Source organism: Danio rerio, chromosome 1 (genome assembly GCF_049306965.1).
Source record: "Danio rerio strain Tuebingen ecotype United States chromosome 1, GRCz12tu, whole genome shotgun sequence".
In the NCBI taxonomy this organism is placed as follows: Eukaryota; Metazoa; Chordata; class Actinopteri; order Cypriniformes; family Danionidae; genus Danio; species Danio rerio.
The window spans coordinates 41,306,086-41,318,422 of record NC_133176.1 but is presented as its reverse complement, the minus strand read 5'-3'; the positions used below and the strand labels follow the sequence as shown (position 1 = coordinate 41,318,422).

The window sequence follows — 12,337 nt, the reverse complement described above, 5'->3', positions numbered from 1 at the left end:
TACGCTTGAAATAATCCAATAAATATACAAATTATTATTATTGTAATGTATACACAAGCTATCTATATGTATACATTGATTAAATAAACTGTGTAACTGTGTAAAAAATAATCAAATGCTTACATATTATGAAATGTAAAAGAAATGCACTATAAATAAAAGCTACATATTTATTAAAAACATTATTTTTAACAGTATGAATTGTATAAAGTGTATTTTACATTTTAATATGAGGGCCCCCAGAATGATAATATTTGGGGGTCTGCGGCAGCCTATCTAAATGATTAAAAATCCCTTGTCCCAGTCATGCGTTAGTATTTAACAACTCTAAAAAAGGAATTTTGCTACTTGTTCAAGCTGCTTATTTAAATATGAGCTAAATCAACACAATTCTTGAGTTATTTTGGGTACAAATAATTGTTTTATTTTCAATCTACATAATTTTGTAAAAACAATTAAGTTAACAATTAATTTGTGCAGGGACAATATAAAGAAATTGGGTGGAACCCAGATTTATTTACATTGTAAGTATAAGCACGTTGATATTTCCAACTATAGTATTCATAATTCAGCATGTTCGTAGAATTATGTAAATTGAATCATTTTAACTACACCTGTTTGTTCATGTAAAACTTATCCAGTTTCAGACATTGTTACCCTAAATCAAACACAATTGGAGTATATTTAACAAGAAACATCTCTTTTATCGTTGGTGAAATTTAGTGATTGAAAACTATTCACAGCAGATTGCACATGACATGTAGGACAACAAATTACATTACAGAAAGACATTTTTGTGTGAACTACACTTTTAAATATGACCTGCAAAACATTGCTATGACCACTTCAGAATAGCACTATTGTCTCTGAAACTGTGGCATAAACCAAGAACGAGGTCATATCCAGTATATTTCATTGTCCACCAATTGGCATCCACTGTCATGTTGTTGGCCATATGATGTGCTCCACAAGCATTTGCACACATGGCTCTGATTAAAGCCCAGCTTCCATGTTTTTTTTGGGGTTTTTTTTGGATTTAGGATGTATTGCATAAACTAGTTAGTAGTATTGTGTTAGGGCCAAAGAATGTGAATTATGAATCTCATTTGTCTCTGAAATGACTCTGGAAACAAAGCCGGTACAAGCAGAGATTCAGGGAGCTGAAATTGCTTTAGACGGTGTAGCCGGATTAGAGCAACATACAGCAGAAACACACATCGATAATGATGATGATGATAACTGTAAAAGTGAGCTTGACTGAAAAGAAGCTGTCCTCATTAGTCTAATGATTTTTTTGCCCTCATTTTATTTGGGTAATGAGATTGATTGGTGATAACACTTAATGCGCTTGCAAATGGACATTGGGAGGAAATGGGCGCATGAATAGAGTGAATATAAGCAAGTCTGGTGTGTCAATGGATGAGTTGTATTTGTGTCTATTACACAAAGGCTCATTTCCCACATGTGTCAGGTGTGCTGCTCATATTACAGTCTGTAAGGCTTTAACATTGACCTCCATGGTATGAAACGGACAGCAGTCTGATCGAGAGGCACGTGAAGATTAACCCTCTACTCAGATCTGCTTTTTTCTCACACGTTTCTGCTTTACGTAATAAGAGAGCAACTCAAGAGGGCAAGAAACAATAGAAAGGTTGACCTCGTGTTTGCGTATATGTGTGCGATGAAAGGAAACGAGTGTTGGTGAAGGAGAGGTGAGGAGACTTTGAACTATCAAAAACAGCATGAGAAAAAAGGGGGATGAAAACAGAAGTGGGTGGTGATGGAAAGATGAAGAGGAGGAGGGAAAAAAGACCAACATTTGCAGTCCATGGGGAAGTCTGCAAAAACATATGAAGAGAATGAAGATACAGTAACTTGAAGAAGAATTGAGATAGTGGCTATGGTTCGAAGTTTTAACATAATCTGAAGCCGGTAAAACCGGGCTATGCACAAATATACTTCAGAACTGGGTTTCTGGGAGCTCCAGAGTGCATCGTTCAGACTGGCTCTGAAAGCGAGGATGAGATATTATGTGTTAGGGGGTGAACAGGTGTTATAAGACATGAGCTTCTGAGTGATGATTAGTTAAGATAAGAATTATGGATGGGTTGGAGAAAAGGAAAAGAGTGACAGGAAAGAGAGAGGAGGGTTCTCAAGGTTGAATGCTTGATAATTGATTGCAAGAATTTGCAAGAGCTACAGCTGCTGACAAAAGTGATGGGTTGTGGCATCTAAAGTGCACATGGATGTAGCTGTGAACACGGTCTCGGTGATATGGAAATTTATTAAAAAAAGTACACTGGTCACAGACATTATTATTGTTATATATGTATTATAATAACCCTTCACAAACTGTTAATTTATGTCCAAGAAACTGAAATTATCACTTTTTTCAATAGGAATATAAAACAACTAAATATGACAAATTTTTAATTAAAGGTTTTTTTTTGTTGTTGCTGTTGTTGTATAAATGTTATATATGTATTTTGATTTCACTTGACATTCTCCTGACTATAAGACAATTTGCAAGTATGTGAGAAATAACACGAACCCTAACCTTTCTGTCTACAAATTTTATAATGTGAATTATTTAGCATATAGTCGCAAAGCTACTTAAAAATCAACAAAATGTGTAATGAAAAATGAGGTTATACCTGTATTTAATTTATATGTAAATATCTGTTATGTATTTATGTCTTTATTTGTTTAATTAAAGTTAAAAGGCACAAAATTTACAGTTTTAAAGCCATACTAGAGAAGAGCCGTTTTTGATTGCCAGATGAACCTTTCAAAAAAAGTTACATTTTAAATCATTTATTTTTCTTAGCATGAAGAACATTTTAATAACATAAATGGTCCTTATCCATCATAAAGAACATTTTGTGTGATTAAAAAGTGGAAGGATATTAAAAGTTCTTCATTATCAGTCCAAACAAAAACCATTATTTCTGCAGCATTTTATTTATGTTGCTCGTATAAAGTGTCCATATTTAAAACATGGTTATATATATATATATATATATATATATATATATATATATATATATATATATATATATATATATATATATATATATATATATATATATATATATATATATATATATATTAACTTGTATATTATTGCCATCCTTAAAAAAAAGACTAAACATTCATGGATAAAACAATTAAATTTACCAATATCCGATAAAGACGCGTGTCATTCAATTATTTCATAACTAATTATTAAAGTAAATTAAACGTCCCTTAAATAAATAATTATCACAATTTAATACATTAATAAATATCCTTCTTGCTTAAAAATCTAAAATGTGTATGGAAATCAATCGATCGAAAAGAAACTAAGAAAATGCATTTTAATATAAAAGTGAAATGTAGGTCTTTCCCCCTTTATTTTGCAGAAGTGCTTTTTAATAAATAGTCTAAAAATACATTATAGTTATATTATATCAATTGAACAGGGAAAGAAAGAAAGAAAGAAAGAAAGAAAGAAAGAAAGAAAGAAAGAAAGAAAGAAAGAAAGAAAGAAAGAAAGAAAGAAAGAAAGAAAGAAAGAAAGAAAGAAAGAAAGAAATGTGTGTGCCGCGTCGCAAATAAGTTCACCGCATGTTTGGAATAACCTGTTTATAATGACCGTGATTCACGAGGGCAGATGAATTGTATTAAAATCTCGTAAATGTCCCCTAAATCTGGCCTTTTGCCTGTTCCATATCAGTTGACATATCAGATAGGCTTAATACTGATATAAATTAAGCTAAGTCGCTTGTTACGGCTTACCTGCCGGCATATTAGTGGAAAGGCAGGGTGGGAAAACTTGTCAGTTTTCGGTGACAGTCAATTATCACAACTACAACAGCAAAGAGAACAAACGTCTGGCAGAGAAGTGGGGTAACGTGATTTGGGTGAATTTTCCGCCGGTGTGACTGAGCGGCTTTATTTTAAGTCACTGGATTGAGGAAACGTTGAAAATAGCACACGACTCTCTTAATGAGACCTCCAGAGGAAAGGAGCCCACCGGTCACTGCACTGACTGGGGGATGGGAAATTAGACTTCAGCTCTTTGCAAAATCAGGTATGTCAATTAAGAAAGTGTTCATTTTAACATTTTAAAAAGAGGCTGTCTAATGTCACAAAAAGAAACAAAAAGAAATATTTACTGCAGTTTAGCGATTTAATGTAAACAAAAACAATAAACATTTAGAACCATATATATATATATATATATATATATATATATATATATATATATATATATATATATATATATATAATTTTTTTTTGTTAATGTATATCAAAGTGCGCGGCCTCCTTTTAGAGCATTTTCCATGGCAAATCTAGCGCTATTAAGAATTCTTCATTTAGATTAAAATAAATAATTGATGGTACATTTATTTTATCTTTGGAATAGATGCATTTAAATGGGTTAGAATTACTTATTTACAATTACCAATTACATTTATTATTTATTTTACCTCATAAATTCATGATTTACTTCATTCATGCTAATGGTCATGCATTATTCACGTTTTCATAAATTCTGATGACTCAGATTTTTTTCTCTTTTTTAATTATTAAGCAATTATCTCATGTTCAAATATTCGGTTCTGCATAACTTTATTTATTTTTACAAAATTCAGTTTGAAAGGAGATCAGAAGGAGGAGGAGGGGTATGTACCAGAAGTCTGACCAAGTGACCTAAAGGCTGATTATATGTCATTAACTGGAGACTCGGCCTATTTAAATTACTCGAGAACTTCCATTCAGACAGATGAATTACGCCTGAACCCCACACACAACACTTAAACACGAATAAATCATGAACCCTCTTTGGTGAAATTTGTGAAATTTTACACAGGCGCGCGCTCACACGCTCTTTCTTGCTCCCTCTCTCTCTTTCACACACACAAACACACACATTTAGTCCACACCCTCTCTCTCTCTAGTTATTCTGCCTCTCTCCTCATACCTCTCTTTCTCTTTCTCTCTCTCGCACACACGCGCGCGCGCGCGCACACACACACACACAGGATCTATGCCCATAGACATTCACACATTGTTTAACATTGCTGTTATACTTGGCACCAGGAGGAACACTGTAAACTGTCAAAATAAAACGACTCAAATGTCAGCTTCAAGTCCTCTGACACTGATAGATGCACGATACATAAAAGGCGTTAAAACCAGCACTGCACTGTATTACAATGTCTTTTGGATACAGTCCAAATGTTCTACCAGGTTTCAAAATATGTATTCGAACATGGATGTCGTAAAAAAGAAGGACCAATTGAGGATTAACAGATCCAGAAACATAGTTCTTGTAAAGTGTTTCGTATACAAACATACAACATAAACGTATATTACAGTCAAAACCCTTGACCTGTTATTGATGTCTACACTTTAATGGCACAAACATTTTTCCCCAAAACGCTATATGACATACATGTGGAGAGTTATGCTGATTTATCAAAACAAACCTATTCCATTAAACTGGTGATTGCGTGCAATCATACCCGTCTTTTACATTATTGTATGTTACCCTTATGATTTTTTAATGAATTTTATACTATCCTAAATAAATTTATTTTTCTAAAGCTTATATTTTAGTTGCGATCGTATATGTTTTAACACATAGAGGCCTAGTAAAATGTTCTGACAAGTTTACTATTTCTTTTAGACTCTAATTTAAGATTAAATATTTAGTTTATGTTGGGATTGTTATAAGTTAAAATAACACAATAGGCTACTCTAAATTTCACTATATTGGTCTTTTTTTTAAATCTATGTTTTTCGTATGCATAGCACCTACGCAGTTTGTATTGGCAAACCGCAAACCAAGTGAAGTGTTTGTAAGCCTACTTAACGCGTGAAAAAAGTGAAAGGTCATTTTATACTCGACTAAAATAGTTAAATTTCTGCCTAAAAATGCATAGTACACAGTGGCTTAGAGGGACTGAATACTGTGGGTTTTCATGTCTGTGCAGTTTTCAAATCTACTGCCCTTCACCAAGGATTTTAACCATAGGAAAATGCTTTACAAAAAATCTTATTTTACAATTATATACGATAGCCTAACAATAATTTTATTCAAAGCGCCATTAAACCACACAAATTTATACCAGTGTAGCGTTAACTTACCACAGAACGTTACGGCATTCTTTTCTGTTTAACTTAGGCTAATCCTTATACTGCATTCAATAATTTCAATTAAATGTCTTAAAGTATGATGGTGACAATCACGCACACATTAAAAATATACTTAAACTGGTTTAAAAAAAATCTAAATTTCATTGTTAATCTTGGCGCGCGCATGCGCGTGCACATACACACACACTGAGAGAAAGAAAGAACCAAATAAAGTTAGAACGACAGCATATATTACCAATCGTTTTTTTTTTTTTTTTTTTTTTAAATAAGTGATATTTATTTAATACATTTTGTCTATGTAACCAATAAGTTGGCTGCTTTTAAGAGTTCGAGCAATTTGGAAGCGTAAACACCCTAACGATGTAGTTCATGTACCTCCTCCTCTGCAACGTTATTGGCTGAGAAGAGTTTTGACGACATATATGAACCCAAGCAGCTCAAAAGATGTAGCTGACATGGAGATCAAACGGCGGAATTCGCCTGCTTCTACAGAGTGAATCAGGCTGCGAATTGCGTGCACAACGTCGACAGGGATTGGAACTTTTTCCATCCAACGCTCCACCTCATTGATTCCACAACGTGCTCGAAATCCATAAAAAGTTCTGATCTCCGCTAAAACATTAATGACTATTAGCAATGGAATTTTCTCGTGATGGATATTTGCAGGGGAGAATTTAAGTGTAAGTAAATATTTTTTTTTCAGTAATAACTCGAGTGCCGTTGCAGCTGAAGCCTGTTTGATCACCCGTTAATGTTCTTGTAACATTTCTGCGTTGTCTGTGTTATGGACAAATAAGTAGGACTGTATTTATACTTTGCGCTCGAATCAACAAATGAACACTTTTTATGGGGAGACAGTTGGTGTCTGAATCGTCAAGTAAAAGTACGCGCAATCTGAGAACCAAAGCGTACTCCGTCTGTGGTTCGCCGTAGGGTATAGACAAGTCTGTCGCCATGAGTTTAGTTGGAGGGTTTCCCCACCACCCTGTGATGCACCATGACGGCTATTCCTTCGCTGCTGCCAGTCGCTGTCATGAAGAACCCCCCTATTTTCATGGGTGGCTTATCAGCCATCCAGAGATGTCTCCTCCTGACTATACCATGGCACCTTCGTACAGCCCTGAATACTCAACAGGAGCTCCCGGGCTCGACCATTCGCACTACGGAGGAGTACCGGGGGCCGGCGCCGTTGGAATGGGACCGCGGACAGTGAAACGTAGACCCACGGCAAACCGAAAGGAGAGGCGCAGGACTCAGAGCATCAACAGCGCCTTTGCAGAACTCAGGGAATGCATTCCCAACGTGCCCGCGGATACGAAGCTATCCAAAATCAAAACCCTTCGTTTAGCTACCAGTTATATCGCTTACCTTATGGACATTCTGGACAAAGACGAACAGAACGGAGAAACAGAGGCCTTCAAAGCGGAATTCAAAAAGACAGACGCCAAAGAAGAAAGGCGAAAGAAGGAAATGGTAAGATCCTACACAAACAGAGAATAATTGTAAAATTCATAAAGTTCATTAAGTATATGGTAGAATCTTGCTTAGTCTTTGATTAGAAATCTAAAATATTTTCTGTTCGAAAAAAAGATTGTGTGAATATTACTGTGCTGTCCTTAACGCGGCCTGTAGACTGAAATGTGTTAACGTGCAATAGATATATAAATAATATTTTTTGTGGTGTTTCTTTTTTCGCAGAATGACGTTTTGAAAAGTTCAGGGAGCAGCAATGACAAGAAAACTAAAGGGAGAACTGGTTGGCCACAGCATGTTTGGGCATTGGAGCTGAAGCAATGAGACTAAAGCAAAAGACGAAATGAGGCCATCTGAACTCATTTTTAGTTGTTCTCTCACTTTATTTAATGGAATATTTATGTGCAATTTCCCGCTACGGACATTGGATATTTGAGGAAAAACCATTCCATTTTAGAAGGAGGATACTCTCTTGGTAAGATATTGTGTGTTGCTGTCTGATATTGGTTAATTATTGTTCGTTTTCTTGTCCCATTATGAATCAAACCGAGATATCTGCCACTAAGGAGTACTACGTGAAGTTCTGTCTCTTTTTGTCTCTCTATCACGTTCATTATCTATTTCTGTCTCTCTCGCTCTCCTTTAATTATAAGGAAGACTAGTCCATGTTATGATACAGTAAATGTTTTATTTGAAAATGTCTTGAAGTGTTATGATGTCATTTTGTGATCATACAATTCTGGTGTCTGAAACAACTGTCCATTCAGTGCACTTCCGTCCGAAGACACAAACTTTTAATATTGGAGATGTAAACAATGTAATTAATTCAATAAACCACTGTGTTTTTATTGATCTTAGACCCTTTCTTGTATTGAAATTTAATTTAACATATTGCATTTAGAAAATGACACATTTAATGAGTATTCACAAAATATGAGTGATGCAGGCAAAACTGAGTCAACAGCTTATAAACTATTAATGCTGGCCGATTCAGGGCCTAGAGAAACTGTTGAACATATTTTCAATTAAACTTACACTGACGTGACAGTCAAATCAAACACCACTCACGCGATGCATAACCAGCAGCTCTTTAAGCACAAACAGAACGATTCCCACACACAACCCATACGGTGTTATGTTTCGAGATATATAGGCTTTTAAAAGTAAGAGTTTTAAAGACACATGTTTGTCTTTGATAAAAGTGCTGTATGGGTATCAGCAATGTGGCTGCATGCTGTGCATAATTTGCCGATTTATTTTTATGCTTACAACACTATTACATAAATAAAAAAAAATACTGTTTCAAATAAATAAATAGCTAGTTATTGCTAGGAGTGCCAACAACGGGCAATTTTTCACAAACATCGTTACTATTTGTTGCTACTTAAACCGTGTTGTTCCAAATCAAATTTGAGCAAATATTTAAATTATTTATTTAGTTTTAAGTGTTTGTCCATGTTTAGGATAAACAACTGGTTTAAAACAACCTAGAGTTTTTTTCAATGTATAAAAGAAGAAAATTAAGTTATAAATAATATTTATTATTATCTTAAAATACGATTAGTGTTTTTAAAGCATATGCATTTGTAATGTAGGCTATATGATTAGAACACAAAATTAAGGCAATAAAATAATCAAAGCGTATATAGCTAAATAGCTGATATTCTTTCTGCAGCAGGTGTCAATCTAAGGTAAAATCAAAATCAAAATGACAATTCGCTTTCATTACTGCAGCTTAGAAATTATAGCCTATAGCGTCCATAGCGTACACTTATAGGCCTATTTAGTCCACATACACACACATGTATGAAACTAACAGTATTTTACTTTCAATAAACAGTTATAACTTTGACAGGGCAATGTTCGTATAATAACAATATTAATAATAAATAGCCTATATTATTAAAACCTGAAATATTGTGTTTAAAACGATAACATGCAATAGAAACGTGCAGGAATTTTAGTTCCATAACTCTTAAAAGAAATTAATAAGTAGACTAACTGGAGCCAGTGGAAAATGCCCAAATGACGTTAACAACAAAATACGGAGGAGGGCCAGACTTTGCCGGAGCAACGGCCAAGCTCGTATGTGCAAATGATTGATAGCGTGCCGATCAAAATGCGCAGCTGAATCTCCCCACTGGGTTGAAGGGGTTTAGCATCACTACTTTTCAAACCAAATTTTGGCAATGACCATAACAATGGAGTCAGCGTCAGAAAGAACTATGGCGTAATGTAATGACGTCATTAATTTAGACCTATTACATATTCCTATTTTTTAAGTATTCTGTTTATATTTACAAAACAAATCTTTCTCTGTTTCTTACAGCCTTATAGTCTTATGGGCTAATGTGCTCTGTTGGTTTAGGCTTTAAGAAACTTTTCGTCTTAGCATTTTTTTTTTACGCAGACATGCAATTAATCTGACATCTCAGAGTAAATCTGTAGGATAGGAAGACACACCGACGATTTAAGACCCAACAATGCGTTAAATTACCGTTTGCTTTACCTTGCATTGTCTAATTCTACAGGTCCTGTGCGCTAATAATTGTAGATAATTTGTTGAGAGTGTCAAGATGGCGTCTCTGATAAAATTATCCGTCCGAACTCCCTTGATTAAGAATACAGATAATACTGTGACCTCATTGTGACCTGATTCTGCTGCTGCTGTAACATGAATGGCTCTCCAAATGGAAGAGAACACATATCTTACATTCGACACCATGATTCCTGAAGGCCCAAAGTACCTATTTCCTCTGGCGCAAAGCAAACGAAGTCGTCTAATCCTAGCATATCTTATACAAGTTCGTTGGTATAGATCCTTATATCTTTGACTTTACATCACATCGTGTCCTGTATGATTATATATAAAGCTTCCTGACAGCAAAAACGACGACATATTTCCAGTATGCCCAGTGTTCTTTATTTCAACTTGGCTAGCCAATGACATTAGATACTTCGCAGCCAAAAATCAAATTGACGTTGTCTCTTACATGGAATTATCTGAAACTTCAAATCACCAAGTTCTTAAGAATATACAAGGTCATATAATATTTTGGAGCATGCACCAAGCAACATTTCATTCTTGGTATTACAAACATCTGTAAACCATTAACTCATAAGGCCCTCCTCCGTTTTTTTATGTCTGCAGCAATGGCTGGTATAGACATGTTGACGTCAGAATAGAGCCATCCTGCGCCTATATGGTTAAAGTAATCACGTAAGGCCCCTGATCCTACATCAAAAAATAAATAAATAAAAATATTTGTATCAAAAATAGATTAGAAATCACTAATGGTAAAGACAAAATACTGTCTGTGGCTAAAGTGGCGCAATCATACAGCATTTAGAACATAATAAAAACAACAATAGCAACATAATACAAGAAAAGTATATAAGTAGAATAAAAATTAAGAAAACGAACAAGCTTAAATGTAGCCTAAATCATGGAATAATTTGAAATAAATAAAACTTTACGTTTGCAACTTCAAGGAACGATTCTCCAAACATAAGTCATATTTTATATGAATAATTACAAGACTGTCACTCTAATAGTGTCTACTTTGTTATTTTGGGAACATTACGAAAAAATACAAAGAAAACCACATATATATTAGGTTAATTAATCTTAGTTAAACAGTTTATGCATTTATTGCTATTTAGACCGAGAGTTTAGCAACAAAACAAGTCTAATATCCTACTGAAATCGAAAATGTCAAACTTAGCATATACGTTTACTTTAAGAGAAGTAAATAAAGTAGTGCATGTTGCAAGTAAGCGTGTTTCAAATAAATGAACTATAAAACTTAAAGCTTGATTTTCAGTAGTTTAGTTTAAATCGTTCTTATTTTAGATTAGTTTTTATACATGTATTGCTCATATCTCAATAAACATTGGGCAAAGTGTATATTTATTATGTATTTATTATCCAGAGGTAGCAAATCAAAAACTTTAGGTATCTTTGTAGCTTATAGCCTATTGTCAGTTCCTAAACCCAAAACTTTCTCCTTTCATTTAAATTATTGACAGGACAGCAACACTGATCTGCTGAACTTGTTTAATATTAGCATACGTCGGCGTCACCGTATCAGATAATACATTGCCAATAGTTTCTCAACAAATTAAACAGCCAGACAATGTGCCATTCTAAAGGACTGCACTTTTGCTGAATGTTACTCGGAAGATCAGGCTAGTGCCCGTGGTGCTGTCAGTTGTGACAGTTCCCAGATGGAGGCCGCTACTGTATTCGAGATTGAGTTTCTCACAGAAACAACTCCCTCTTCTTCCAAACCGTCCTCCAAAAGTTCTTCAGACAGTCTTGCGCCTTGACTCCTCAAACATCGGTAACGCGGAAAGAATGAGCGGACTTTTAAAGGAATAAAGACCTTTCTCACCATCAAGGTGTAGGGTATTTGACATAAGGAGATGGCTGCGTGACGACCCAGAGGCAGGATCACTCATGTTTACTACGGTAAACTGGATTTACCTCCAACGTACAGTGGAAAATGATTTGTTGTTTATAGCTGATGGCAAAAAAAAAAAAAAAAAACTGAACAAAAAACGCTTTCTTAATTTCTTCAATATTTTATCAACTCATATCAACATTTATGAAACTGAAGCTATTATTGCTGTTGTGTTTTCCCATTGTTGCTGTATTAGATAGTTGTAGGCTATAGTTTGTGATCGAATTCCGCCGCAAAACCTGTTTTTTTTCTGCTAC

General features: G+C 34.6%; 2 protein-coding genes across 16 annotated transcripts in view; one reads left to right on the top strand and one right to left on the bottom strand.

Moving 5' to 3' along the window:
- cep44 (centrosomal protein 44) overlaps nucleotides 1-12,337 on the bottom strand; it is a 207,433-nt gene that overhangs the window by 173,618 nt on the left and 21,478 nt on the right. The gene's annotated exons all lie outside the window — the stretch shown is intronic.
- Nucleotides 6,609-8,474, top strand: hand2 (heart and neural crest derivatives expressed 2). The gene is made up of 2 exons (NM_131626.3): nucleotides 6,609-7,617; nucleotides 7,843-8,474. The coding sequence occupies exons 1-2, from the start codon at nucleotides 7,099-7,101 to the stop codon at nucleotides 7,939-7,941; spliced, it is 618 nt and encodes a 205-aa protein (NP_571701.3). The 5' UTR covers nucleotides 6,609-7,098; the 3' UTR covers nucleotides 7,942-8,474.

Coding starts and splice junctions, on each gene's coding strand:
- hand2 (NM_131626.3), top strand. CDS start 7,099: ATGAGTTTAGTTGGAGGGTTTCCCCACCACCCTGTGATGCACCATGAC. Junction 7,618..7,842: donor AAAGGCGAAAGAAGGAAATG/GTAAGATCCTAC, acceptor CTTTTTTCGCAG/AATGACGTTTTGAAAAGTTC.